Genomic DNA, 27693 nt, shown 5'->3' with positions numbered 1-27693 from the left:
ATTCTCCAACCGATTGGCCATTATCTTTGACAAAATCTTAGCGTTGACATTCAGTAATGAAATAGGTCTATATGAAACACAGTCAGTAGGATCTTTATCTTTTTTAAGATTTAAAGAAATAGAAGCCTCATAAAGAGTAGAGGGTAAGTCACCTTTCACAAAAGAATCCTTAAACATTTCCAACATATACGAAGAAAGCAACTTTCCAAATTTTTTATAAAACTCCACAGGATAGTCACCATGTCCTGGGGACTTACCAGACTGCATTGAAAAAATTTTGGCTTCAGTGATTTGAGCATCAGGAATTTTTTTGATCCTCAGCCGAGATTTTAGGAAAAACAATCTTTCATAAAAAAGCATTCATTTCAGAGGAATCTAATGGACATTGAGATTTATAAAGCTCAGCATAAAAATCTTGAAAAATCTTATTAATTTCTTTATATTCCTGAGCTAAGGTACCATCTTTCCCACGAATTTTCATGATTTGCCTTTTGGCTGCAGCCATTTTTAATTGAGATGCGAGCAGTTTATTATTTTTATCTCCAAATATATAAAATTGACTCTTTAACTTAAGCAAATATCCTTCAATGAGATGAGTTAATAACAGGTTATATTGTGATTGAAGTTCCACCCTTTGTTTAAATAAATCAGTATTGGGGGAAATTGCATAGATATTATCTAAATCTTTAATTTGTTTTGAAATTCTAATTCTGCTTTAGTTTGTTTTTTTAAGTTTAGCTGAATAAGAAATAATCTGACCACGCAAAAATGTTTTAAATGTATCCCATATAACTAATTTAGACATACCCACTATATCATTAAAAAGAAAAAATTCTTTTATCTGGGTTTCAATGAAACTGACAAAGTCAGAGTTTTGCAATAATGTCTCAGACATGTGCCAAGGTGGGTGGACAAGAATGACATCATCAAATTCAAAAGACAAACTCAGAGGTGCATGATCAGATATAGCAATAGCGTCATATTCACAAGTTTTAACACTAGGCAAGAAACAGGGATCAATTATAATATAATCAATTTTTTTATTGAGATGCGAGCAGTTTATTATTTTTATCTCCAAATATATAAAATTGACTCTTTAACTTAAGCAAATATCCTTCAATGAGATGAGTTAATAACAGGTTATATTGTGATTGAAGTTCCACCCTTTGTTTAAATAAATCAGTATTGGGGGAAATTGCATAGATATTATCTAAATCTTTAATTTGTTTTGAAATTCTAATTCCGCTTTAGTTTGTTTTTTTAAGTTTAGCTGAGAAGAAAAAATATTCTCTATTATCAGGATGGAGATACCTCCACAAATCAATCAACCCAAAATCAATCAAAAAGGAATTAATAAATGACGCGAATCGATTTGGAAGTTGCTGATTGGTTGAGCTCTTATCAATCATTGGATTTAAGCAGCAATTAAAATCCCCACCCATTATCAGCATATATTCATTTAAATCAGGCACTAAAGCAAATACCTTTTTAAAAAAAGGATCATCTAAGTTAGGACTATACAAATTAACTAAAAAAACTTTGCTGTTACAGATTGTTCCTTTAACAATTAAAAATCTACCATTAGAATCAGATTCAATATCCTCTTGAATAAATATATTAGGTTTAATAAAAATAGACAGGCCTTTTGTTTTACTCTGAGAAGTAGAGTGGAATTGCAGACCATTCCACCATCTAAAAACTCTATTTTGATCTCCCACCCTGATATGTGTCTCTTGAGCAAAAATTGTATCAGGTTGGAATCAGTTAATAATTTTAAAAGTCTTTTTTCGTTTAATAGGATGATTCCAACTACGTACATTCCAACTTATTATATTAATCTGTTTAAATACCATACTATAATTTTATTCTACATTATACATGCACAGAGCACCTACCAATACGGGATGATCAAAGATGGCGGTGATGAAGAATACAACCAAATAAAAAATACGCATGCTCCGGAACCACCCAATGGGAAAAAACTACAACTAGAGTTAAGGGTGAAAGGTAAAATGTTTAAGGGGAACATGAGGGGTACCTTCTTCGTTCAGAGAGTGGCAGGAGTGTGGAATGAGCTTCCAGTGGATTCTTAAATATTTGCAGTAATGAGCAGGCATATAGGGGTACCGAATAAAGAGGCCACTCACTAACCCTCCCCTCCACACCCCCAACCACCACAACTTTATCATTTCCTGTCAGTCACCTTATGTACAGACACTCCTGTGCCTCGTGTCACTTTATGGGCATACAATCAATCTACATAAGCTTTCTTATGTATTTATGGTTATTGCATATTTCTATTACCATTCCGCTCTTTATTTTATTTTTTTGTGCTGCATCAGATCCGGAGAAGCAATTATTTTGTTCTCTACACTTGAGTACTGAAAATGACATTAAACAATCCCCTCCTCCCCTTCTTACCCCATCCCTTACTTACTTACTTACTTATTTATTATTTTTTTCTTTTTTCCCCCTAACGATCACAATCACTCCTTGCCTGCTCTCCATCTTCCTCTGGGCTCCCCTCCCCCTTTCTTTCTCCCTAGGCCTCCCGTCCCATGATCCTCTCCCTTCTCCAGCTCTGTATCCCTTTTGCCAATCACCTGTCCAGCTCTTGGCTCCATCCCTCCCCCTCCTGTCTTCTCCTATCATTTCGGATCTCCCCCTCCCCCTCCCACTTTCAAATCTCTTACTATCTCTTCCTTCAGTTAGTCGTGATGAAGGGTCTCGGCCCAAAACGTCGACTGTGTTTTTTCCTATGGATGCTGTCTAGCCTGCTGCGTTCCACCAGCATTTTGTGTGTGTTGCTTGAATTTCCAACATTGGCAGATTTCCTCGTGTTTGCGTTAAACAATCTTAAATTAGGTGCAGGAGGTACCTAATAAGGTCACCACTGAGTGTTAAAATTTCTTGCATTTTTTTCTTCTTGTAATATTTTCTTGTATTTTTAACGTATTAGACAGAGAAGCAGAATTAGGCCATTCAGCCCATCATGCCTGCTCTGGCATCCAATCATGGATGATTTATTATCCCACTCAACCCCATTCTGTCTTCTTCATGAAAATGAGCGGTCGCAACTCCGACCCCTGCACAATAACACCAGTCACCAGCAGCTAACTAGAAAAGGACCCCTTTATTCACTCTCTTTGCCTCCAGCCAGTCAGCCAATCTTCTGTCCTTGATTGTATCTTTCCTGTAATACCATTGGCTCTTATCTTGTTAAGCAGCCTCATATATGGCCTTCTGAAAATCCAAATACATAACATCAAATACATAACTCCTTTGTCTATCCTGCTTGTTATTTCCTCAAAGAATTGCAACAGATTTGTCAAGCAAGATTTCCCCTGAAAGAATCCATGCTGACTAAAGCCTATTTTATTATGAGCCTCCAAGTACCCCAAAACCTCAACCTTAACAATGGACTCTAACATCTTCTCAACCACTGAAGTCAGGCTAACTGGTCTACATTTTCCTTAATTCTGCCTCCCTCCCTTCTTAAAGAGTGAAGTGACATTGAGGAACCATTCCAGAATCGTGTAATTCTTGAAAAAACCTCTTTCAGAATTTCCAAAGGGCTCCTTTACCTTCAGCCTCCTAATCAAATTTGGTTCATTACAGAACACCCAATCCAGAATTGCCTTTCCCCTTGTGGGGTCAACCACAAGCTGCTCTGAAAAGCTCTCATACATATTCTTCAAATTCCTTTTCTTGGGATCCAGTACCAACCTGATTTTTCCAATCTAGCTATACATTGAAATCTCCCATGACCATTGCAACATTGCCCTTTTGACATGCCTTTTCTATCTTACGTTGTAATTTGAATCACAAATCCTGGCCACTGCTTGTATGTAATACTTTCTGATCCTATGTCATCTCTTTCTAAAGATTTAATTTCACTTTTACCCAACAGAGCCAACCCATCGCCTCTGCCTACCTGCCTATCCTTTTATACAAGGTGTATCAGTAGATATGGACCCGGCTGGTGGTATAGTGGCATCAGCATCGGACTTCGGGACGAAAGGTCCCAAGTTCGAATCCAGCCAGCTGGCTCCCCTCCGTGCAGGGTTACGAGCTGGTGATCTCTTTGGAAACTCACCTGGCAGAAGGCAATGGCAAACCACTGCTGTAACTTGCTTACGTCAGAGAGGCGTGGAGGGAAATCGCCCGCTAACCAGAGAAACTCCAATGCGATGTACCCTTCCTTTCCTATCATCAGATGTTAAGCTCCCAATCAGAATCTTCTTTCAACCACGACTCAGCTCACAACATCACACCAGCCAATGTCTAACTGCACTACAACTTATTCCACACATTGCGTGTATCGAAATATTACACCTTCAGTCCTGTATTCATCACCCATTTTGATTTTGTCTCTCTGTTACACATCAACTCAGCCCACTGAGTGCAATTTTGCCCTGTAATCTGCCAGTCCTTCCTCACAGTCTCACCACACAATACATTGACTCGTATACTAACTGGCCCACCCTGAGCCCTATCATTGCAGTTCCCATCATACTGCAGCCACAAAACAACAAATTTCTTGACATAGGTCAGTGATAATGCACCTGATTCTGATTCACTGTGCGTGATTTGGTACTGAGATCTTACCTGGCGTACATTCCAACAGCATAGGCACAGAGGAAGGAGTAATCCAAGGCTCCCAGGAGTTGTTTATAATTACTTTTATCTACAGTTTAATTTAAACACAAGATCGTAATTAGACAATGCTGATAATAACTTTGCAAACTTTATTTTAATATTTTCCCCATTTCTCCCACCCTTTTGTGAGGAACTTGTGAGAGTTTGCCAGCCAACAAGCTCCCAGTCTGGTATCTTTGCCATTTGGATAGTTATAGGTGCCTAGTTTCATGCCAAGGGGCTCTTCCTACCAACAGTAACTCACTGTTACACTCAAATACTTTCTGAAGCCAAATTCTCTCACAACGCAGACTTGTGAAATGTTTCTGCAAGCAAATACAAATGGAAAAAGTGTCATTTTTTTCCAATTATTACAGCTGCAATGACACACTACATTGTGAGAGTGGAGAACATAGAACATTACAGTGCAGTTCAGGCCCTTTGGTCCACAATGTAGTTCTAGTCCATTAACCTGCTCTGAGATCAATCTCACCCTTCCCTTTCACATAGCCCTCCATTTTTCTGTCATCTATGTCCCTACCTAAGAGTCTTTGAAATGTCCCTAATGTGTCTGCCTCTGACACCATTCCTAGCAGGGCATTCCATGCACCCACCACTGTATAAAAAAAATTATCTCTGACATCCCTGCCCTGTACTTTCCTCCAATTATGCCCCCTCATATAAGCCATTTCTGCCCAGGAAAAAAAAGTCTCTGTCTATCCACTCGATCTATGCCTCTTATCATCTTGTACACTTTTATCAAGCCACCTCTCGTCCTCCCTCATCCAAAGAAGAAATCTATCTACAGACATCCCACCCTGCAAAAACTCATTTCAGGGAGGTAGCACCATCAATTTGTGGGAGACTCCTGGAACTTCTGGGAGAGGTGGGATGTCTGCAATAGAGTAGCTCCTTAGCAGCCAGCCAGCTAGTTTAAATAACGTTAGCTATGCTAATGAACAAATGGCACCTGTTAAACTCACCTCAACATGTCTTTTACAGTCTTAACCCACCATGGGTAATAGAAAAGTCACCGTTGCAAACAGTGCAGCGAGCAACACTGTCATTATTCTTGACCCCTATTAGGCAGGGGTACACTTTAGTGTAGTCTGGGGTGATGTAGGTTTTACATTTTCTTTTTTTGGAACACTCTGCCATGCTCTCACTCTCTCTCTCGTGGTCGCTCTCGCGCTCGCTCTGTCGCGCTCTCTCTCTCACTCGCGCACTCTCCCATGCTGTCACTTGCCCTCGCTCTCTCTCTCTCTCTCTCTCTCAAAAAAAATTGATTTCCGCGATATTGTATATAATTTGCAGGCATCAGGGAGCGACTATTAATATGCGGGAGACTCCCGGAACTTCCGAGAGAGGTGGGATGTCTGTATCCAGCTCAATCTATCATCATAAGACAAGCATTAAGGATTTACTGCATTGACTGTAGATCGAATACAACAGCATTTTTTGAACTTATGACTAATTATAAAGAGTAAAAAATCATTCTTGAGTCTGAGGTATGTTCCAAAAGTGAAGCTGATCAGTCACAGAAAACAAAGCCTTTGGCCCAAGATGTCATCTAAGCCAGTCCCATTAGCTTGCTTTTGGTCCACATCCCTTTCCTATCCATACATTGATCCAAGTGTCATCTAAAAGTTGTTATCAAATCTCCTTCATCTTTCTTGAGAGCTGTCTGGCCAACGTTCCCTCTCATTTTTTTTTTACAGGCAGACCAACCATTGCTCAGAGCAGAAAATTTCAACGTGGCTTGAAAACTGTGACAACACTTTATATTAACATTATATAGAAGAAACTTCCAACTTTGCAGTAACAGAGGCTTCTCCTCACAGCTCCCATCGGACAGGAGGAACACAAGTCTGAAGTCCCATGCAACCAGGTTCAGGAACAGCTACTTCCCTTCAACCAATTGGATTGAGAATGAACCGACACAACCCTAATCACCATCTCAGTACAGCAACACTGTGACCACTTGGTACTGCAATGGATTTTCTTTTCTATATTCTAATTGTGTTCTTTCTTATAAAAGTTTGGTATAAGTGACTGTATGTTTTCTGTGAATGCTGCTGACATGGTGCTATGGGCCTTTACACTTGTACATTCACGTATTTGTATACGTGTGAGGGCAGCATGGTGATATAGCGGTTAGCATAACGCCAGCGACCCAGGTTCAATTCCCGCCACTGTTTGTTAGGAGTTTGTATGTTCCCCCATGACCGCAGCAGTTTCCTCCCACATTACAACGATGTACTATGTCAATTGATCATTGTAAACTATCCCAAGATTAGGCTTGGATTAAATCGGGGGATTGCTGGGAGGCAGAGCTTGAAGGGCTGGACGGGTCTATTCTGCACTGTATCTCAATAGATAAAAGAATATTTTTAAGAAAGGCTACGTGTGCGAAAGCATTTCAGTTACCATGCGGCCGCGCACCCACACGGTTCAGAGGGAACACAGTATCTGGTGTATGTCATAACGCTTGCATGATTTCCTGTATAATTTCTGTAAATTGGTGAATGCAGCTTCGTTAAACAAATTATAATGTTCTGTAGGTCAGATTTTAGCTACGTAGATATTTGTGACAGGATCTGAGTTTGCATTTGATCTGGCCATTCTGATTATCTAGTTGTACGTTGGTGAGGCTGAAGTATTCTGTACGGTTTTGGTCAGCCTGTTAGAATAAGGATATCATGAGACTGGAAGAGTCCAAAGAAAATTTACGAGATATTGCCAGGACTCAGGTTCTGAATTTTAGGGAGGAGGTTGGACAGGCTGAAATGCAAGGGGCTGACAGATGACCTGCTGCTCTTCATTAGTCATGGATTAAGTTCAAAAGCCACGAGGTAATGTTACCGCTCCATAACACCCTGATTAACCACACTTGGAATATCGTGTTCAGTTCTGATCAACTCATTGTAGCTTCAGAGAGGGTGCAGAGCAGATTTACCAGGATGCTGCCTGGATGAGACAGCGTGGCACATGGGGATAAGTTGAGCAAGCTGGGGTTTTCGCTTCGGACAGGAGGGTGAGGGGTGAATTGGTAGAGGTGTGCAAGAGGAAGAGGTAGAAACTGAGTGGATAGCTAGAGACTTTTTTCCAAGCCAGGAAAGGCTATTACAAGGTGGTATAATTTTAGGGTGATTTGAAGGAAATATAGGTGTGATGTCAGAGGTAATTTTTTTTTAAAACAGAGAGTGATGAGTACGTGCAATGCACTGCAAGGGGTGAGATATAGAAAATATACATTAGGGACATTTAGATAGGTACATGCATGATAGAAGAATGGAGGGTTATGCAAGACCATAAGACCACAAGATATAGGAGCAGAATTAAGCCATTCGGCCTATCGAGTCTGCTCTGCCATTTTCCCTCTCAGCTCCAGTCTCCTGCTTCCCGCCCCCTACCCCACATCCCTTCACATGCCCTGACTAATCGATCTATCAGCGTCTGCCTTAAATGTAAAGACTTAACCCTGTCTCCATAAAGAAATTATTCATCTCCATTCTAAAAGTACGCTCCTCTATTTTGGCACTGTGTCCCCTGGCCTTAGACACTCCTACCATAGGAAACACCCTCTCCACGTCCACTCTATCAAGACCTTTCGCTATTAAGTTTCAATGACATCCACCCTTATTCTTCTGAATTTCAGTGAATACAGGCCCAGCGCTATCAAACACTTCATATGACAAACAGTTTAATCCTGGAATCATTTTCGTGAACCTCCTTTGAACCATCTCCAGTTTAAGCACATCCTTTTGAAGATAAGGGGCCCAAAACTGCTCACAATACTCCAAGTGAGGCTTCACCACTGCTTTATAAAATCTCAAAATTATATCCTTGCTTTTATATTCTAGTTCTCTTGAAATGAATGGAAACATTTTATTTGCCTTCCTGACCACAGACTCAACCCACAAATTAAACTTCATGGAATCCTTCATGGTATAGTTTTCAAACTTTGCAACAAAGGCATCAATTCATTAATCAAATCATTGATTTATAACGTAAAAATAATTGGTCCTAACAAAGAACACCACTAGTCACCAACAGCCAATCAGAAAATGCTTCTTTATCCCCATTCTTTGCCTCCTGCCAATCAGCGACTACTTTATCCATGCTAGAATCTTTCCTGTAATACCACGGGCTCGTAGCTTGTCTATCCTGCTTCTTATTTCTTCAAAGAATTCCAACAGATTTGTCAGGCAAGATTTTCCCTTGAGGAAACCATGCTGACTGTGGCCTATTTTATCATGTGCCTCTCAGTGCCCTGAAACCTCATCCTTAACAATTGACTCCAACATCTTCCCAACCACAGAGATTAAACTAACTAGCCAATTTCTCCTTCCTCCTTTTTTGAAGAGTGGAGTGACATTTACAATTTTCCAGTCTTCTGGAACCATTCCAAAATCTAGTGTTTCTTGGAAGATCATTACTAATACCTCCACAACCTCTTCGGCCACCTCTTTCAGAATCCTGAGGTGTATGCCATCTGGTCCAGGTGACTTATCTACCTTCAGACTTTTCAGTTTCCCAAGAACATTCTCCCTAGTAATGATAACTTCACACACTTCATGATCCCTGACACTTGGAACTTCCAAACACTGCTAGTGTCTTCCACAGTGAAGACTGATGCAAAATACTTATTCAGTTCATCTGCCATTTCCTTGTCCCCCATTACTACCCTTCCAGCATAGTTTTCCAGCGGTCCAATATCCACTCCCACCTCACTTTTACACTTCATGTGTCTGAAGAAAATTTTGTTATTCCCTTTAATATTATTGGCTAGCGTACTTTTGTATTTCATCATTAGCTTCTTCATGACTTTTTAGTTGCCTTCCGTTGGTATCTAAAAGCCTCCAAATCCTCTAACTTCCTACTAATTTTTGCTCCATTATATGCCCCCTCTTTGGGTTTTATGTTGGCTTTGACTTCTCTTGTTAGCCACAGTGTGTTATCTTTCCTTTAGAATACTTCTTCCTCTTTGGGATGTTCATATCCTGTGCCTTCCAAATTGCTTCCAGAAATTCCTGCCATTGCTGCTCTGCCGTCATCCCTGCCAGTGTTCTTTTCCAATCAATTCTTGCCAACTTCTCTCTTATGCCTCTGCAATTCCCTTTACTCCACTGTAATACTGATACATCTGATTTTAGCTTCTCCTTCTCAACTTTCAGTGTGAATTCAATCATATTATAATCGTCTACCCCTCAGTGTTCCTTTACCTTAAGCTCTCTAATCAATTCCGGTTCATTGCACAACACCCAATCCAGAATATCTGATCCACTAGTGGGCTCAACCATGAGCTGCTCTAAAAAGCCATCTCGGAGCATTCCAGAAATTCTCCCCTTGGAATCCAGCACCAACCTGATTTTCCCAATCTACCTGCATATTGAAATCCCCCAACACTACTGTAACATTGTTAAGGGGAAGGATTAGATTGATCTTGGAGTAGGTTAAAAGGTCGGCACAACACTGAGAGCTGAAGAGCTTGCACTGTGCTGTCATGTTGTATGTTCTAATAAGCGTGTACAAATTATAAGGGGCATAGAAATGGTGAATGCACAGTCTTGTTCCTCAGAGAAAGGCACCCAAAAACTGCAGGGCACTGCTTTAGATGAGAGGGGAAGATTTAAAAGGGATGTGGGGGGGGGCAGCTTCTTCACACAGAAGGTGGAGTATATCTGACCGCAACGCCATAAGACATAGGAGCAGAATTAGGCCATTCGGCCCATCGAGTTTTCTCTGCCAATCGTTCATGGCAGATTTATTATCCCTCTCGATTATCCTGCCTTCTCCCTGTAACCATTCACAACCATATAAGCAGTACTGTGCAAAAGTCTTTTGCATAGTAACGTACTGTACTTGTCAACGTAGATCAGAGAGTGAGCTTGTAATTCCCGTGGGAGCACAGAATGTTGGGAATGGTGAGGGTGGAGAGCCACAGGAGGGGCTTGGGACAAGTGGCAGAGAATGAGTGCCAGGGCGGTGGAGTGGTATGGGTGCAGACGCACCAAGCCATGAGACACCAGGCAAGGTCATTTGATTCCAAACAACTGATTTATTGCTCATTACAGATTGTCTCCCTGGTGCTTCCAGCTCCCTCCCCTCTCCCTTCCCTTTTCACAACCATGATTCCCCTCTCCCTGCCCCCTTCCCACTCTCAGTCCACAATAGAGACCCGTATCAGAATCAGGTTTATCACCATTCACATATGTCAGGAAATTTGGGTTTTTTTGGCAACAGTTCAATGTAATTCATAAATTTACTACAGGACTGTGCAAAAGTCTTAGGCACCCTAGCTATAAATATGTGCCTAAGACTTTCACACAGTACACATGGAACGAGCTGCCAGAGAAAGTAGTTGAGACAGGAGCAAGTACAATCATAACATTTAGATAGCTTTAGGATAAATTCATGGAAAGGAAATGTTTAAATGGGATTAGCATTGGTGGACACCGTGATCAGCATGAAGAATACCATCTCCTAGCTCAATGACTCTATGACTCTAATCAGCTGAACGTTTGGAAAAATTGTTGAAGCTACAGACCAGGGCGCTGCAGAGAAATGGGAATATTCTATTGATATTTTAAATAACTGGGTGGCAGGCGGAGATAAGTCTCTACCAAAGGAGGTGCAAGGCGTTTCTCCCTCCGCTGGTCTGCAGGTCACCCTTGGGCAAGGTTTAGCACCAGTCGAGGCCCCGATCAGGGTGACGTGAAGCCAGAGGAGCAGGTGGTGGCTGGTCATATGGGCAGCTGGTGCATATCAGACAGACAGTCTCTGAAGAGTATCGATACTGGCTGGGGTCACCTGGCCTGAAAGACACTGCCCAGAAGATGGAAATAGCAAACCACTTCTGCAGAAAAGTTTGCTAAGAGCCACCATGGTCAAAGGCCATGATCACACAGGTCATATGACATGGCACATAACGATGATAACTTTAGATACCACTATCAGATGATTTTAGGATATCTCTCCACAATCCACGTTGCAATGGAAAATGTTTCTGAAAGTCTGAAAGACACACCAAATTCCAATTTCATGAGACCTTACTTATCGATGTCATGTTGAGGAAGGGGATAAGAGTTGAGGGCAGGATAAACAGCCCTGACACAGACCTTAAACATAGATTCACATACAATCCCCGAAAGTGTACCAGAAAATTCAGGTTTTTCTGGGCACTCTGCGCTGATGCCCCGATGTCTAAGTGCTGATCTGTCTATACTGCTAAGTTAAGTTCCTAATATCTGGTATAGACAATAAACTGCAAGTTATAGGAGCACAATTGGGCCTTTCAGTCCATCAAGTCTACTCCTTCATTCAATCTCTAAACTCTTGATGGATAATTTTTGTTTCAACCCCATTCTCCAGCCTTCTCCCCTGTAACATCTAACCCCTTACCAATGGCAAACCTATCAATCTATGCCTTAAATACACAGAATAACCTGCCCTCCACAGCCATCTGCAGGAATGAATTCTGCAGACTCACTCACTATCCTCTGGCTGAAGCAATTTTTCCTCATCTCAGAGAAATTCCCCCTCATACAGTTGGAATTAATAGCCCACTTGTTAGTAAATATAAACAGAATTGTGTGAAGGTATTTGGCAACTAAGTCAGAGAGAACTCTGGAATCGGGCAAATTTATAGACAATAGACAATGGGTGCAGGAGTAGGCCATTCGGCCCTTAGAACCAGCACCACCATTCACTGTGATCATGGCTGATCATCCACAATCAGTATCCAGTTCCTGCCTTGTCCCCATAACCTTTGATTCCGCTATCTTTAAGAGCTCTATCCATCTCTTTCTTGAAAGCATCCAGAGACTTGGCCTCCACAGCCTTCTGGGGCAGAGCATTCCATATATCCATCACTCTCTGGGTGAAAAAGTTTTTCCTCAACTCTGTTCTAAATGGCCTGCCCCTTATTCTTAAACTGTGGCCTCTGGTTCTGGACTCATCCATCAGCGGGAACATGCTTCCTGCCTCCAGCGTGTCCAATCCCTTAATAATCTTATATGTTTCAATAAGATCCCCTCTCAGCCTTCTAAATTCCAGTGTATACAAGCCCAGTTGCTCCAATCTTTCGACATATGACAGTCCCGCCATCCCAGGAATTAACCTTGTGAACCTACGCTGCACTCCCTCAATAGCAAGAATGTCCTTCCTCAAATTTGGAGACCAAAACTGCACACAGTACTCCAGGCGTGGTCTCACCAGGGCCCTGTACAGCTGCAGAAGGACCTCTTAAATAGAAATGAACCCAGGAATCAAAGGGTTAACATATGAGGAGCTTCTGATGGCTCTGGGCCTGAACTCACTGGAGATTAGAAGAATGAGGGGGAATCTCATTGAAGTCTGTCAAACACTGAAAGGCCTAGATTGTGTGGATATGGAAAGGATGTTTCCTATAATGGGTGAGTCTTGGACCAGAGGACACAGCCTCAGAATAGAGGGACATCCATTTAGAAAAGAGATGAGGAGGGATTTCTTCAGCCAGAGGGTTGTGGAGGTCAAGTTATGGAGAGAGGGCAGGAGAAGGAGATTGAGAGGGGTAATAAATCAGCCATGATGGAATGGAGGAGCAGACTCGATGGGCTGAATGGCCTAATTCTGTTCCCATGTCTTATGGTCTGATGCAGTTCCAATATCAGCTTCCACAACTTATGTAGATTTTGTTCACTCTATTAGAGGATGCAGACATCTCTGGAGGTATCAGTATTTGCTGACCACTCCCAACTGGAATCAGAATTAGTTTTCTGTTGTCACATGTAGCAAGATACAGTGCGTTTCAGGCTGAGACCCTTCTTCAGGACTTACACGTGTTTAAGATGCAGTGAAATCCTTTTTCTTCAGTAACCCCCATCTCTGTCCTGTGCCCCGCCCTTTCGAGCTGAACATCATCCAATCCATGCTTCCCAACATTTCTCCTTTTCACCTCCTTCCCTCTATTCCACGGTCCACTGTCCTCATCCATCAGATGCCATCTTCATCAGCCCTTTGTTAACTCCACCTATCACCTCCCAGTCCTGCTTTCGCCACCTCACCTGGATCCACCCATCAGCTGCCAGCTCTTGTTCCATTCCTCCCCCGCACCTTCTTACTCTGGCATCTCCGTAGACGCTGCCAAATTTCCAGCACCTTCCCCCTCACCTGCCCTCACCTATTACCTGCCAGCTTGTACTACTACCCCTCCCCCAGTTTCTTATTCTGGTTTCTGCCCCCTTCTTTTCCATCCTGATCAAAAGACCATAAGACACAGGAGCAGAATTTGGCCACTTAGCCCGTTGAGTCTGCTCTGCCATTCCACAATGATCTATTATCTATTATCCCTCTCAACCTCACTCTCCTGCCTTCTCCCCATTGCCTTTGACACCCTGGCTAATCAAGAACCTTTAAATATACCCAATGACTTGGTCTCCACAGCCATTTATGGCAATGAATTCCACAGATTTACCATCCCCTCTGGCTACAGAAATCCCTCCTCATCTCTGTTCTAAATGGGCATCCCTCTATTCTGAGGCTGGGACCTCTGGTCCTAGACTCCCCCACTATAGGAAACATCCTCTCCACATGCACTCTATCCAGACATTTCAATATGCAAAAGGTTTTAATGAGATCCCTCCTCATTCTTCTGAACTCCAGCGAATATAGGCCCAGAGCCATCAAATGCTCTTGAAAAAGGGTCTTAGCCTGAAATATCAACCACTTATTCCCCTCCATAGATGCTGCCTGACCTGCTGAGTTGCTCCAGCATTTTGTGTGTGTTGCTCAGATTTCCAGCATCTGTGGAATTGCTTGTGTTTACAAGGGTATTTGACGTTTTCCTCTCACAGTGTTAGCCAAGCTGAGCTACTTTCTTTACATCCAAAGCTTCCGCTCCTCTATTACTCATCGCAACACTCTGATTATCCCCCCATTCAGCCTGTAATTATTGTTATTCTTATCACAAAATTAATACGTTCACAAACAGCCCTTCCCAATCCCGATGTTACTCACCAAAGGGTGCCCAGCTACACCACGTGTCATTGGAGAAGGGTTTTCCCAGAAACTTAGCTTGAATCAAATGTTCCTTGTAGCTGTACAGTTCGATTTCATTGGCCAATGCACAATTCTTATGCAATGCACTCTATAAAGAAACAGAGTTCAATATAAACCGGGTGGACACACACACACACACAAATATATCAAAGAGACCTTACACAGGGAAATGAGTAGTTAAAGGGTATGGCATATGTGCCTTTATTAGTCAGGGCATGAAGTTCAAGAGTCACTAAATTATATTGCAGCTTTATAAAACTCTAGTTAGGCTGCATCTGGAGTACTGCACACAGTTCTGGTCACCCCATTACAGGAAGGATTTTGAGGTTCTGGAGAGGGCGAGGAAGAGGTTACCAATATGCTGCCTGGTTTAGAGGGCATGTGCTATAACTAGAGGTTGGACAAACTTGGGTTGTTTTCTCTGCAGAGGCAGGGGCAGGATCTGATGAAGATTTATAGGATTATGAGAGGCATAAATAAAATGGACAGACAGTATCTTTCTCCCAGGTTATGACTAACACTAGAGGGCATGCAGTTAAGGTGAGAGGGATTAATTTCATGGGAGATGTGACAAGTAAGTTTGTTTGTTTGTTTGCTTTTTTGCACAGAGTGGTGCGTGCCTGGGATGTGCTGACTGGGGTGGTGGTAGAGGCAGACACATTAGGGACCATTAAGAGACGTTTTGATCGAAACATAAACATAGAAACATAGAAAACCTACAGCACAATATGGGCCCTTTGACCCACAATGCTGTGCCGAACATGTCCTTACCTTAGAAATTACCTAGGGTTACCCATAGCCCTCTATTTTTCTAAGCTCCATGTACCTGTCCAGGAGTCTCTTAAAAGACCCTATCGTATCCGCCTCCATCACCGCCGCCAGCAGCCCATTCCACGCACTCACCACTCTCTGAGTAAAAAACTCACCCCTGACATCTCCTCTGTACCTACTTCATAGGTATGTGAATGTGAGGAAAATGGAAGGATATGGACATTGTGTAGGCAGAAGGAATCAGTTAGTCATTCGATTACTAATTTAAATTGTTTGGTACAACATTGTGGGCTGTGCCAAAATGTTCTGCTCCACAAAAAACAAACCTAGGGAATTCATTGCCACAGGTGGCTGTGGACCGCACAGAAGTCATTGAGTATATTTAAAATGGAGGTTGATGGGTTCTTGATTAGGCAGAGTATCAAAGCTTACAGGGAGAAGTCAGGAGAATGGGGTTGAGAGGGATAATACATCAGCCATGATCAAATGATGGTGCAGCCTTGGTGGGTCAAATGGCCTAATTCTACTCCTTTGCCTTATGGTCTTCTGCTCTAAAGCAGCACAGATGCATACAAATACACCGTAGAGACCTACTGCTCGCTCAACACACACCCCTCTAAACAACTCACTGTTCTCTCATCGACTCATAGAACAATAGAGCATGGATACAGGCCCTTCAGCCCAACCAGTCGTTGCCGACCCAGCTACTCCACATTTCCTGTGTTCGGTCTCACTCCGCCCTTCCACGTACCTTACAGTACAGAGGCTCAAATGCACAGCATCGTAAGAAGCTGCACAAAGTTGTGGGCTCACCCACCTCGGGCATAACCCTCACCCACCTCGGGCATAAACCTCACCCCCCCCTCGGGCATAACCCTCACCCCCCTCGGGCATAAACCTCACCCCCCCCTCGGGCATAAACCTCACCCCCCCTCGGGCATAACCCTCACCCCCCCTCGGGCATAAACCTCACCCACCTCGGGCATAAACCTCACCCCCCCCTCAGGCATAACCCTCACCCACCTCGGGCATAACCCTCACCCCCCTCGAGCATAACCCTCACCCACCTCGGGCATAACCCTCACCCCCCTCGGGCATAAACCTCACCGACCTCAGGCATAACCCTCACCCCCCTCGAGCATAACCCTCACCCCCCCCTCGGGCATAACCCTCACTCAGCTCAGACATAACCCTCACCCCCCTTGGGCATAAACCTCACCCACCTTGAGCATAACCCTCACCCACCTCGAGCATAACCTTCACCCCCCTCGAGCATAACCCTCACCCCCCTCAGGCATAACCCTCACTCAACTCGGGCATAACCTTCACCCACCTCGGGCATAACCCTCACCCCCCCTCGGGCATAACCCTCACCCACCTCAGGCGTAACTCTCACCCCCCTCGGGCATAAACCTCACCGACCTCAGGCATAACCCTCACCCCCCTCGAGCATAACCCTCACCCCCCCTCGGGCGTAACCCTCACCCACCTCAGGCGTAACCCTCACCCCCCTCGGGCGTAACCCTCACCGACCATCGAAGACATCATCAAGAAACGTTGCCTCAAGAAGGTGCCATCCATCACGAAGGAGCCTCAGATTTCTGACGGTCCATAAACCCATGAATACAACCTTATTCTTTCTCTTTTTGCAATATTTATTTATTTTGTAACTTATAGTAATTTTGTCTTTGCTCTGTACTGCTGCCACAAAATAACAACCATCACATCATACATGCTGACTGAATTAGAGACCCTTATGTCATATGAGGACAGGCTGAGCAAGCTGGGGCTTTTCTCTCTAGAGTGAGAGGTGACGTGATAGAGGTGTACAAGATGACAAGAGGCAAAGATCGAGTGGACAGCCAGAGGTTTCTTCCAAGGGCAGAAATGGCTAATATGAGGGGACATAATTTTAAGGTGATTGGAAGTTAAGTATGGGGAGATGTCAGAGGTAAGTAATTTACACAGAGAGCAGTGGGTGCATGGAAAGTTCTGCCAGGGGTGGTGGTAGAGACATTAGGGGCATTTAAGAAACTCTATATAGGCACATGGATGATAGAAAAATGCAGGGTTAAGTGGGAGGGAAGAATTAGAAAGATCTTAGGGTAGGTTGAATGGTTGGCACAACATTGTGGGCCGAATGGTTTGTTCCGTGTTCTGTATATAAGATAATGATAACAAACCTGACTCACCTGCCCATCTCCTCCCTCTGCTGCCTACCTCCTTTCCTTTCTCCTATGGTCCACTCTTCTCTCCTATCAGGTTCCTTTGTTTTCACCCTTCACCTTTTACTTTAATCACCTCCCCGCTTTTCACTTCATACCACACACCCCCCACACACACCTGCCTTTGCCTATCACCTACTATCTAGTCCTCTTCCTCTTCCCCCCACCTTCTTATTCTGGCTTCTTCCCCTTTCCTGATAAATGGTCTCGGCCAGAAACATTGACTGTTTATTCATTCCATAGATACTTCCAAACCTATAGAGTTCCACCAGCATTTTGTGAGTGTTCCTGTGGATTTCCACTATCTGCCAGATCTTGTGTTTACAAACCAAATTCTGATTCTTAAATGATGTTATTGTTCCTGCCTCAACCAGGTCGTGAGTTCGAGCCCCAGCCAAGGCAACGTGTTGTGTCCTTGAGCAAGGCACTTAATCACACATTGCTCTGCGACGACACTGGTGCCAAGCTGTATGGGTCCTAATGCCCTTCCCTTGGACGACACTGGTGTCGTGGAGAGGGAAAACTTGCAGCATGGGCAACTGCTGGTCTTCCATACAACCTTGCCCAGGCCTGCACCCTGGAGAGTGAAGACTTTCAGGCACAGATCCATGGTCTCGCAAGACTAGCGGATGCCTCAGCCACTTCCTCTGACAGCTCACTCCATGAACTTACCATCATCTTTGTGAAACTCTGAAAGCTTCAGGCAAGCCAGGAATTCATTTGTTCTCTGGTGAATTTCACAACAAGCTAATCCAAATCATTGAGAAACTTTCTACCAACATTCTACCCACAGAGCTGAGAACATTAAGGGGAGGCTTAAAGGAGTCCCAAATCGATTTCAGTGTCAAAAGGATCAGGTAATGGGCCAGGAAACAGAGGGAAGTTGAGGAATAAGTCCTTTCAGTTTGGAAAGTGTTGGCAAAAAACAGTTATTACTATATTAGCTATATGATAAGACCACAAGACCATAAGATATAGGAGCAGAATTAAGCCATTTAGCAAATTTGGACTTCTCCACGATTTCATCATGACTGATCCATTTTCCGTCTCAGCTCCAATCTCCTGCCTTCTCCCCGTATCCCTTCATGCCCTGACCAGTCAAGAATCTATCAACCCCTACCTTAAATATCACCAATCATTTGGCCTCCACAGCCATTCCAACACACACTATGCAGCTAAAGAAGATTAATCTGATTTTTATTGCTTCATTATTTCACCCTATCAGGGAATTTTTTTTTTGGTTCTTTTCTCTCCACCACTCCCGCTGCCTAGACTACACAATGTAGCTAATACACATACATTATTCACATGTCTATAGGGTGACACTAGGCACAGGAATATCACCAATTACCCCAAGATTCCCTTTTTATTTTTCCAGGAAATCTGTTGCTCCAGATTCTAGCAAAATACTTGTAAATTTCTACAGGTGTCCAGCATTCTGACGGGTTGCATCACTGCCGTTTACGGCGGCTCCTGTGCACAGGATGGCAAGTGCCTGCAGATGGCTGTAGGTTCAGCCAGCTCGATCACCGGTACGACCCTCCACACCGTCAGGGACATCTTCAAGAGGCACTGCCTTGGGAAAGTGATATCCAGCATGAGGGAACCTCATCATCTGGGACATGCCCTCTTCTCATTACTACCATCGGGCAGGTGGTACAGGAGCCTGAAGACACACACTCAACAATTCCAAAACAGTTTCTTCCCCTCTGCCATCAGGGCTCTGAATGGTCCATGAACAGTACTTCACAATTTTGTTTTCTTTTTGCATTAAGTTCAGGATACTGCCCGGTTATTCCTTTTTCTTTTGTAATTTATGGTAATTTTTATGCCTTTATGCTGTATTGCTGCCACAAACAAGTTTCATGACTCGAATATAAAACCAATGTTGGGCTTCATAAAGCAAAGGTAAGGCCTCACTTGGAGATGTGAGCAGTTTTAGGCCCCTTTTTTCAGAAAAGATGTGCTGACATTGCAGAAGGTTCAGAGGAGGCTGACAAAAGTGATTCCGGGAGTGAAAGGGTTACCATACGAGGACCAGTTGATGGCTCTGGACCTGTACTCACTGGAATTCAGAAGAATGGTGGGGGGCGGGTGCAGAATCTCACTGAAACCTATCGAATATTGAAAGGCCTCAACAGAGTGGTGTGCAGAGGAGGGTGAGTCTAGGACCAGAGAACACATTCTCAGAATACAGGGACGTCCATTTAGAAGAGAAATTTCATTAGCCAGAGGCTGGTGAGTCTGTGGAATTCTTTGCCATAGATAGATGTGGAGGCCTAGTTAGTTAGAGGTTGATAGCTTCTTGATCGGTCAGAGCATGAAGTGTTACAGTGCGAAGGCAGGAGAATGAGGTTGAGAGGGAAATGGATTAGCCATGATGAAATAGCAGATCAAATCCGACGGGCCAAATGGCCTAATTCTGCTCCCGTATCTTATGGTCTTACATCAGTCAGTGATAATAAACTTGATTCTGTTTTGCTTTTTCTCTCCTCCTCAGTTCTGATACAGGATAGCAGATCTGAAACAAAGATGGTTTTTCTCTCCACACATGCTGCCTGATGGGCTGAATGTTTCCTGCATTTTCTGCTTATATTTCAGATTTCCAGCATCTGCAGTTTTGACTTTCACCTCCTGCTCCAACTGCAGAAGAACTTGGAGGACCCACATGGACAGCAGCCACAGAACGAGAGTGGAAGGAAGTCATCCCAACTCAGGCGGGATATACATAGAATAGTCCTCACAGTACAGGCCCTTCAGCCCACAACATAGTGCTGACCCTTGAACCTACTCCCGCCGCTGACAGTAAGCAGATTGTATGTTCGCCCCACGACCACGTGGGTTAACTGTGGGTGTTCCAGTTTCCTTGCACATTCAGGTTAATAAGTTGTGGACACGCTATATTGGCACTGGAAGCATGGCGACACTTGTGGGTTTCCGCCAGCACATTGCAAAATAAACAGAATAGAATTCCTCTCCGTGCCTTGTGGCACCTCAGGCAGCCACCTTGCCATTTCTGTCCTATTTGTCTGTTTTACGAGGCCAAATTGCTAGCTCGATGCTCAGCCCACCACAACTAGAAAGCGTGCAAGGAGCTGGCCGGATTTGGACCCAGGACCAACCGCCTTGAAGGCCAGCGTGGATGCTACTACGCCACCGGCCAATTGTAAAATAAGATGATAACGCAAACAATGCATTTCACCATGTTTCAATGTACATGTAAAAAATAAAGATTTTTAACTGTCCACTTTCATCCGTAGATGCTGCCTGACCCACTGAGTTCCTCCTGCATTCTGTGTGAGTTGCTCTAGATTTCCAGCATCTGCAGAATCTCCTGTAACTCCAGTTTGTCAATCCTTTCCCAGAAACACTGGCAGTCTGATAGTCTGTAAAGCCTCTTTGAATGCACATCATGTTTAGTAGTTTGTCCGTTTTTGTTTGTGTATAATTTTTCATTGATTCTATAGCTCTCCTTATATCTACTGTGAATGCTCGCAAAAATGAATCTCAGGGTAGTATATGGTGACATCTCGTGCCTAGCATCACCTTATGGACATACAAACTATCTACGTATATACAGTATAGTGCAAAAGTCTTGGGCACATACGTATATATAGCTAGGGCGCCTAAGACTTTTGCACCATACTGTATTTATCAATGTGGAGCATCACGGGAGGGGTATGGGACAACTGGCAGAGAAGGAGTGCCAGGGGAAGGAGTGGGGGTGGTATGGGTACAGACACACCCAGCCCTCAGACACCATTAGACATAGGAGCAGGATTAGGCCATTTGGCCCATCGAGTCTGCTCTGACATTCAATCATTGCTGATACATTTTTTTCTCCTCCTCAACTCCATTTCCCAACCTTCTCCACGTAACCTTTGATGCCGTGTTCAATCAGGGAGAGGAGGGAACGTTGACTCAGACCATGAGGGGCCTGCGTCGGGCATTTTCATGCCTTACAAGACTCAGATTGGAAGTCTGTGTGGGGAGCCACACCTCACACAGACACTAGAGCAATGTGTGGTTACGTGCCTTGCTCAAGGACACAAGCATGCTCCACGGCTGAGGCTCGAACTAGCGACCTTCAGATCACTAGACAAACTCTTTATCCACTTGGCCACGGGCCCAACGTGTCGAATCAAGAACCTATCAATCTCTGCCTTAAATAAATCCAACAACCTGGCCTCCACAACTGCATGTGGCAACAAATTCCACAAATTCACCACCCTCTGGTTAAAGAGATTTCTCTGCATCTCTGTTGTGAATGGACGCCCCTCTATCCTGAGGCTGTGCCCTCTTGTCCTAGACTCTCCCACCACGGGAAACATCCTTTCCACATCTGCTCTGTCTTGGCCTTTCAACATTTGAAAGGTTTCAATGAGATCCCCCTCATCCTTCTAAATTCCAGTGAGTACAGACCCAGAGCCGTAAAACATTCCTTGTGTGATAACCCTTTCAGTCCTGGATCATCATTGTGAAACCTCCTCTGGACCATTTCCAACGCCAGCACATCTCTTCTGAGATGAGGAGCCCAAAACTGTTCACAATACTCAAGGTGAGGCCTCACTAGTACCTTATACAGACTCAGCATCACATCCGTGCTCTTGTATTCTAGACCTCTTGAAATGAATGCTAACATTGCATTTGCCTTCCTCACCGACTCTACCTGCAAGTTAACTTTTGGGGTGTTCTGCGCAAGGACTCCAAAGTCCCTATGCATCTCAGATTTTTGGATTTTTTCCCCCTTTTAGAAAATATTCTGCACATTTATTTCTACTATCAAAGTGCATGACCATACATTTTCCAACATTATATTTCATTTGCCACTTTCTCTGAATCTGCCTAAGTCCTTCTGCATCCTACCCGTTTCCTCAACACTACCTGCCCCTCCACCAATCTTCATATTATCTGCAAACTTGGCAACAAAGCCATCTATTCCATCATCTAAATCATTGATACACAGCATAAAAAGATGTGGTCCCAACACTGACCCCTGCAGAACACCATTAGTCACTGGCAGTCAACCAGAAAACTTGCTTTTATTCTCACTCGCTGCCTTCTTCCAATCAGCCAATGCTCTAATCATGTTAGTAACTTTCCTGTAATAGCACAGGCTCTTAACTTGGTAAGCAGCCTCATGTGTGACACCTTGTCAAAGGTCCTCTGTAAGTCCAAATATACAACATCCACTGCATCCCCTTTATCTATCCTACTTGTAATGTCCTCAAAGAATTCCAACAGGTTCATAAGGCAGGATTTTCCCTGAAGGAAACCATGCTGACTTTGTACTATCTTGTCCTGTGTCACCTAGTACTCCATCACCTCGTTCTTAACAATTGACTCTAACATTTTCCCAACCACTGAGGTCAGGCTAACTGGTCTATAATTTCCTTTCTGGGGCCTTCTTCCTTGCTTAGAGTGGAGTGACATTTGCAATTTTCCAGTCCTCTGGCACCATGCCAGAATCCAATTGATTTTGAAAGATCATTGCTAACGCCGCCATAAGCTCTAACACTACCTCTTTCAGAGCCCTAGGGTGCAGTTCATCTGGTCTGGGTGACATATGTACCCTGAGGTCTTTCAGCTTTTGAGCACCTTCTCCCTTGTAATAGTAACTGCACCCAATTCTCATCCTTCACACACTACCACATTTGGCACACTGCTAGTGTCTTCCACAGTGAAGACTGATGTGAAATACTCATTTAGTTCATCTGTCATCTCTTTGTCCCGTTATTATTTCTCTTGCCTCATTTTCTCGCAGTCTTATATCCACTTTCATCTCTCTTTTTTTTTACAACTTGAAAAAGCTTTTACTATCCACTTTGATATTTCATCTTTTCCCTTCTAATGATTCTTTTCCTTGCTCTCTGTAGGTTTTTAAAAGCTTCCCAATCCTCTATCTTCCCACTAATTTTTGCTTTGTTGTAAGCCCTCTCTTTTGTTTTTACATTAGCTTTGACTTCCCTTGTCAGCCACGGTTGTACTATTTTGCCACGAGTATATTCATTTTGGGAATACACATGTCTTGCACCTTCCTCATTTTTCCCAGAAACACACACCATTGCTGCTCTGCTGACATCCCTGCCAGTAGCTCCTTCCAATTTACTTTGGCCAACTCCTCTCTCATACCACTGTAATTTCCCTTACTCCACTGAAATACTGCTACATCAGACTTTACTTTCTCCCTATCAAATTTCAAGTTGAACACAATCATATTGTGAACACTGGTTCCTAAGGGTTCTTTTACCTGAAGCTCCCTAATCACCTTCTGTTCATTGCATAACATCCAATCCAGTATAGCTGATCCCCTAGTAGACTCAATGACAAACTGCTCTAAAAAGCCATCTCTTGGGCATTCAACAAACTCACTCTCTTGAGATCCATTACCAACCTGATTTTCCCCAATCAACATGCATGTTAAAATCTCCCATGACCATCATAACATTGCCCTTTTGACTCGCTTTTTCTAATTCCTGTCGTAACCTACGGTCCACCTCCCAGCCACTTTTGGGAGGCCTGTATATAACTGCCATCAGGGTCCTTTTACCCTTGCAGTTTCTTAACTCAACCCACAAGGATTCAACATCCTCTGATCCTATGTCACATCTTTCTACTGATTTGATGCCATTCTTGACCAATAGAGCCACACCACCCCCTCTGCCAACCTTCCTGTCCCTCCTTTACAATGTGTAACCTTGGACGTTCAGCTCCCACTACAACCATCCTTCAGCCACGATTCAGTGATGGCCACAGCATCATACCTGACAATCTGTAATAGTGCAACAGTGCAGTCTGTAAAAGAGGACATGGCTTTAAGGTAAGGGGTGGGAAGTTCAAGGGGGATATTAGAGGAAGGTTCTTTACTCAGAGAGTGGTTGGTGCATGGAATGCACTGCCTGAGTCAGTGGTGGAGGCAGATACACTAGTAAAGTTTAAGAGACTACTAGACAGGTATATGGAGGAATTTAAGGTGGAGGGTTATATAGGAGGCAGGGTTTGAGGGTCGGCACAACATTGTGGGCCAAAGGGCCTGTAATGTGCTGTACTATTCTATGTTCTATGTTCTATGCAACAAGATCATCCACCTTATTTCTTATACTCCACACATTAAGATGCAACGCTTTGAGTACTGTATTTGCTATCCTTTCTGATTCTGCATCCCTAATGATTTGATACTCAGCCTATTGGTTGCAACTGAGTCCCATCACCTGCCTGCCCTTCCTGACAGTCTGACTGCACACTATCTTTACTTTTTTACCATCGTCCTATCCTGTGTCCTATTACTCCAGTTCCCACCCCCTGCCAAATTACTTTAAATCCTCCCTAACAGCCCTAACAAACCTGCCTGCAAAAATATTAGTCCCCCTCATGTTCAGGTGCAACCCATCACTTCTGAACAAGTCATACCTCCCACTGAAGAGGTCCAATGATCCAAGAACCTGAATCCCTGCCCCCTGCACCAACTTCTCAGCCATGCATTTATCTGCCAAATCATCCTGTTTCTACCTTCACAGATGAATGGCACAGGCAGCAGTCCATAAATTACTACCCAAGAGGTCCTGCTTCTCAGCTTTCTACCTAGCTCTCTAATTTCTCTTTCAGGGCCTATTTCCTTTTCCTTCCTATGTCATGGGTACCAATATGTACCAAGACACCTGGCTGTTCTCCCTTCCTCTCCAAAATGAGGCAACTTCATTTGATTCCAAACAATTGGTTTCTTGATCATTACAGCACGTCTCTCTGGAGCTTCCCGCGCTCTCCTCATTCCTTTTCTCTTTTCCCAACTATGATTCCCCTCTCCCTGCCCCCTTCCCACTCTCCGTCCACAATAGAGACCCATATCAGAGTCAGGTTTATCATTACTCACATATGTCATGAAATTTGTTTTTTCTTTGTGGCAGCAGTACAATAGATAAAATTACTACAGTACAATGCAAAGGTCTTGGGCATCGTAGCTATATATAGGTGCCTAAGATTTCCATACATCACTTTATGTCTTTTTATTGTGTCCTGTATCTTATTGTGATCAAAGTACACATGGGCATACTCAGCAAAGGTTTAGAATACTAACTATAACAGAATCAATGAAAGTTCAACCAGTGTACAAAAGACAACAAACTGCGCAAATGTAAATATAAACAAATAGCAATAAATAATGAGAACATGAGATAGAGAGATAAAGAGTCCTTAAAGTGAGATCATTGGTTGTGGGAACATCTCAATGGATGGACAAGTGAGTGAAATTATTCCCTTCTGTTCAAGAGCCTGATGTTTGAGGGGGAATAACTATTCTTGAATGTGGGTGTGAGTCCTGAGGCTCTTGTATCTTCTACCTGATGGCAGCAGTGAGAAAAGAAGAGCACGGCCTGGGTGGGGGGGAGTCCTTGATGATGGATGCTGGTTTCCAACGACAGCATTTCATTTAACTGTGTTGAACAGTTGGGTAGGCTGCATCGGATCTGGAATAACAGTTATTTCGATTCCCCTTTACACTTGTGTACTGGAAATGACATTAATCAATCTGGATAATAAATTTACTTTGAACATTGACTTAGTGCCAGAATAAGGGAGATAAAGAAATCTAAGTGCTTTGGTGATATGCCTCTAAAGAGAGATTGTTTTTCATCTGCAGAAAGCGAGAGGAATTCAAGGCAGGGTTAAAATAAAACCATATATGATTGTTTTTTAAAAATCATTCATAAAGCATTGCCTTTGCTGATGTGGCCAGCGTTGATTAGCTTGCTCTGATAAGAACATGTTAAAGTGACTCATTTTCAAAGCCAGACTTTCACTGCATTCTTCAACACTCAAATACCTTGCACTACTGTCAGTTAACAATCATGCATTGACCTAAATCACAGCCCTACCTAACCTGCAAGGGAACTGCATGCACTCCCTGCATCAGTTTTCAAAGTCAAATCAAATTTATTATCAGAGTAGGTATATGTCACCATATACAACCCTGAGACTGAGACTGATTATCTTGCAGGCATTTACAGGAAAATAAAGGCATACAATAGAATTTATGAAAAACCATACATAAAGACTGACAAAAAAATCTAAAGTGCAGACAAAAGGTAAATTGTGCAAACTAAGTAAATAAACAAAACTGAAAACATGAAATGTGGAGTCTGTGAAAATGAATCTAAGAGTTATGGAATGAATTCAAAGTTGAGGTGGGTGAAGTTATCCTCACTGGTTCAGGAGCCTGATGATCGTAGGGTAGTAACTGTTCCTGGACCTGGTGGTGTGAGACCGAAAGCTCCTGTACTTCCTGCGCGATGGTCGTGACCAAATAGAAAAAGGGAGTAGATACAGCAGACACAAAATGCTGACCCGAAATGGCAACTGTTTATTCCCCTCTTGGAATGCCTCCTGACTTGCCAAGTTCCTCCAGCTTTTTGTGTGTGTTTCTCAAGTTTACCAGCATCTGCAGAATGCCTTGTGCAAAGAAAGCATATTTAAGTTTTAGGCAGCTGAAAGTTAGAGATAAGATTAGCTGTATTTGTCACACGTACATCAAAATATACAGTGAAATGTGTCGTTTGTGTCAGATCAGACAGGATTGGGCTGAGGGTAGCCTTAAGTGTTGTCAGGCTTCCAACGCCTACATAGCATGTCCACAACTCACTAACCCAAACCCATACGTCTTTGGAATGTGGACGGAAACCGGAGCAACTGGAGGAAAACCACACGGAAGTGGGGAGAACATACAAGCTCCTTCCAGACAGTGGCGGGGATCGAACCCGGATCGGTGATCAGTGGTGCTGTAAAGTGATTGCATTAACCATTACACTACTGTGTCACTCCACAAGCTGGCTTCAAGCTCAAACTATTGCTCTCTAATCCTAAGGGAATTTGGAGAATACAAAGAAAGCAGGAGAGAGCTTAAACAGAGAAATCAGGAGGGCTAAAGATGGCCATGAAAAAGCCTTGGTGAATTAGAACAACAGAGTATCCCAAGGCATTTTATACATATATTAAAAATGGGAGGGAAACTTGGGAAAGGGTAGGA

At 43.4% G+C, this 27693-nt stretch overlaps 1 protein-coding gene and 1 long non-coding RNA gene across 2 annotated transcripts in view; one reads left to right on the top strand and one right to left on the bottom strand.

The window, feature by feature from the left end:
* The window catches only part of LOC134347795 (glucose-6-phosphate exchanger SLC37A1-like), a 110607-nt gene that overhangs the window by 65333 nt on the left and 17581 nt on the right, over positions 1–27693 (bottom strand). The window contains exons 4-5 of the mRNA XM_063050222.1: positions 14638–14767; positions 4609–4687 (exon numbers count right to left, since the gene is read on the bottom strand). Coding sequence (XP_062906292.1) covers positions 4609–4687; positions 14638–14767 — 209 coding nt within the window. The remainder of the gene's footprint in view (positions 1–4608; positions 4688–14637; positions 14768–27693) is intronic.
* On the top strand, positions 1647–20978 carry LOC134347796 (uncharacterized). Its single transcript, XR_010018250.1, has 3 exons — positions 1647–2007; positions 6357–6622; positions 20277–20978. It is a non-coding gene; the product is annotated as an uncharacterized LOC134347796 (long non-coding RNA).

Source organism: Mobula hypostoma, chromosome 6 (genome assembly GCF_963921235.1).
Source record: "Mobula hypostoma chromosome 6, sMobHyp1.1, whole genome shotgun sequence".
Lineage (NCBI taxonomy): Eukaryota > Metazoa > Chordata > Chondrichthyes > Myliobatiformes > Myliobatidae > Mobula > Mobula hypostoma.
Note: the sequence above shows the minus strand (reverse complement) of the source record. Positions and strands in the feature narration are given on the sequence as shown.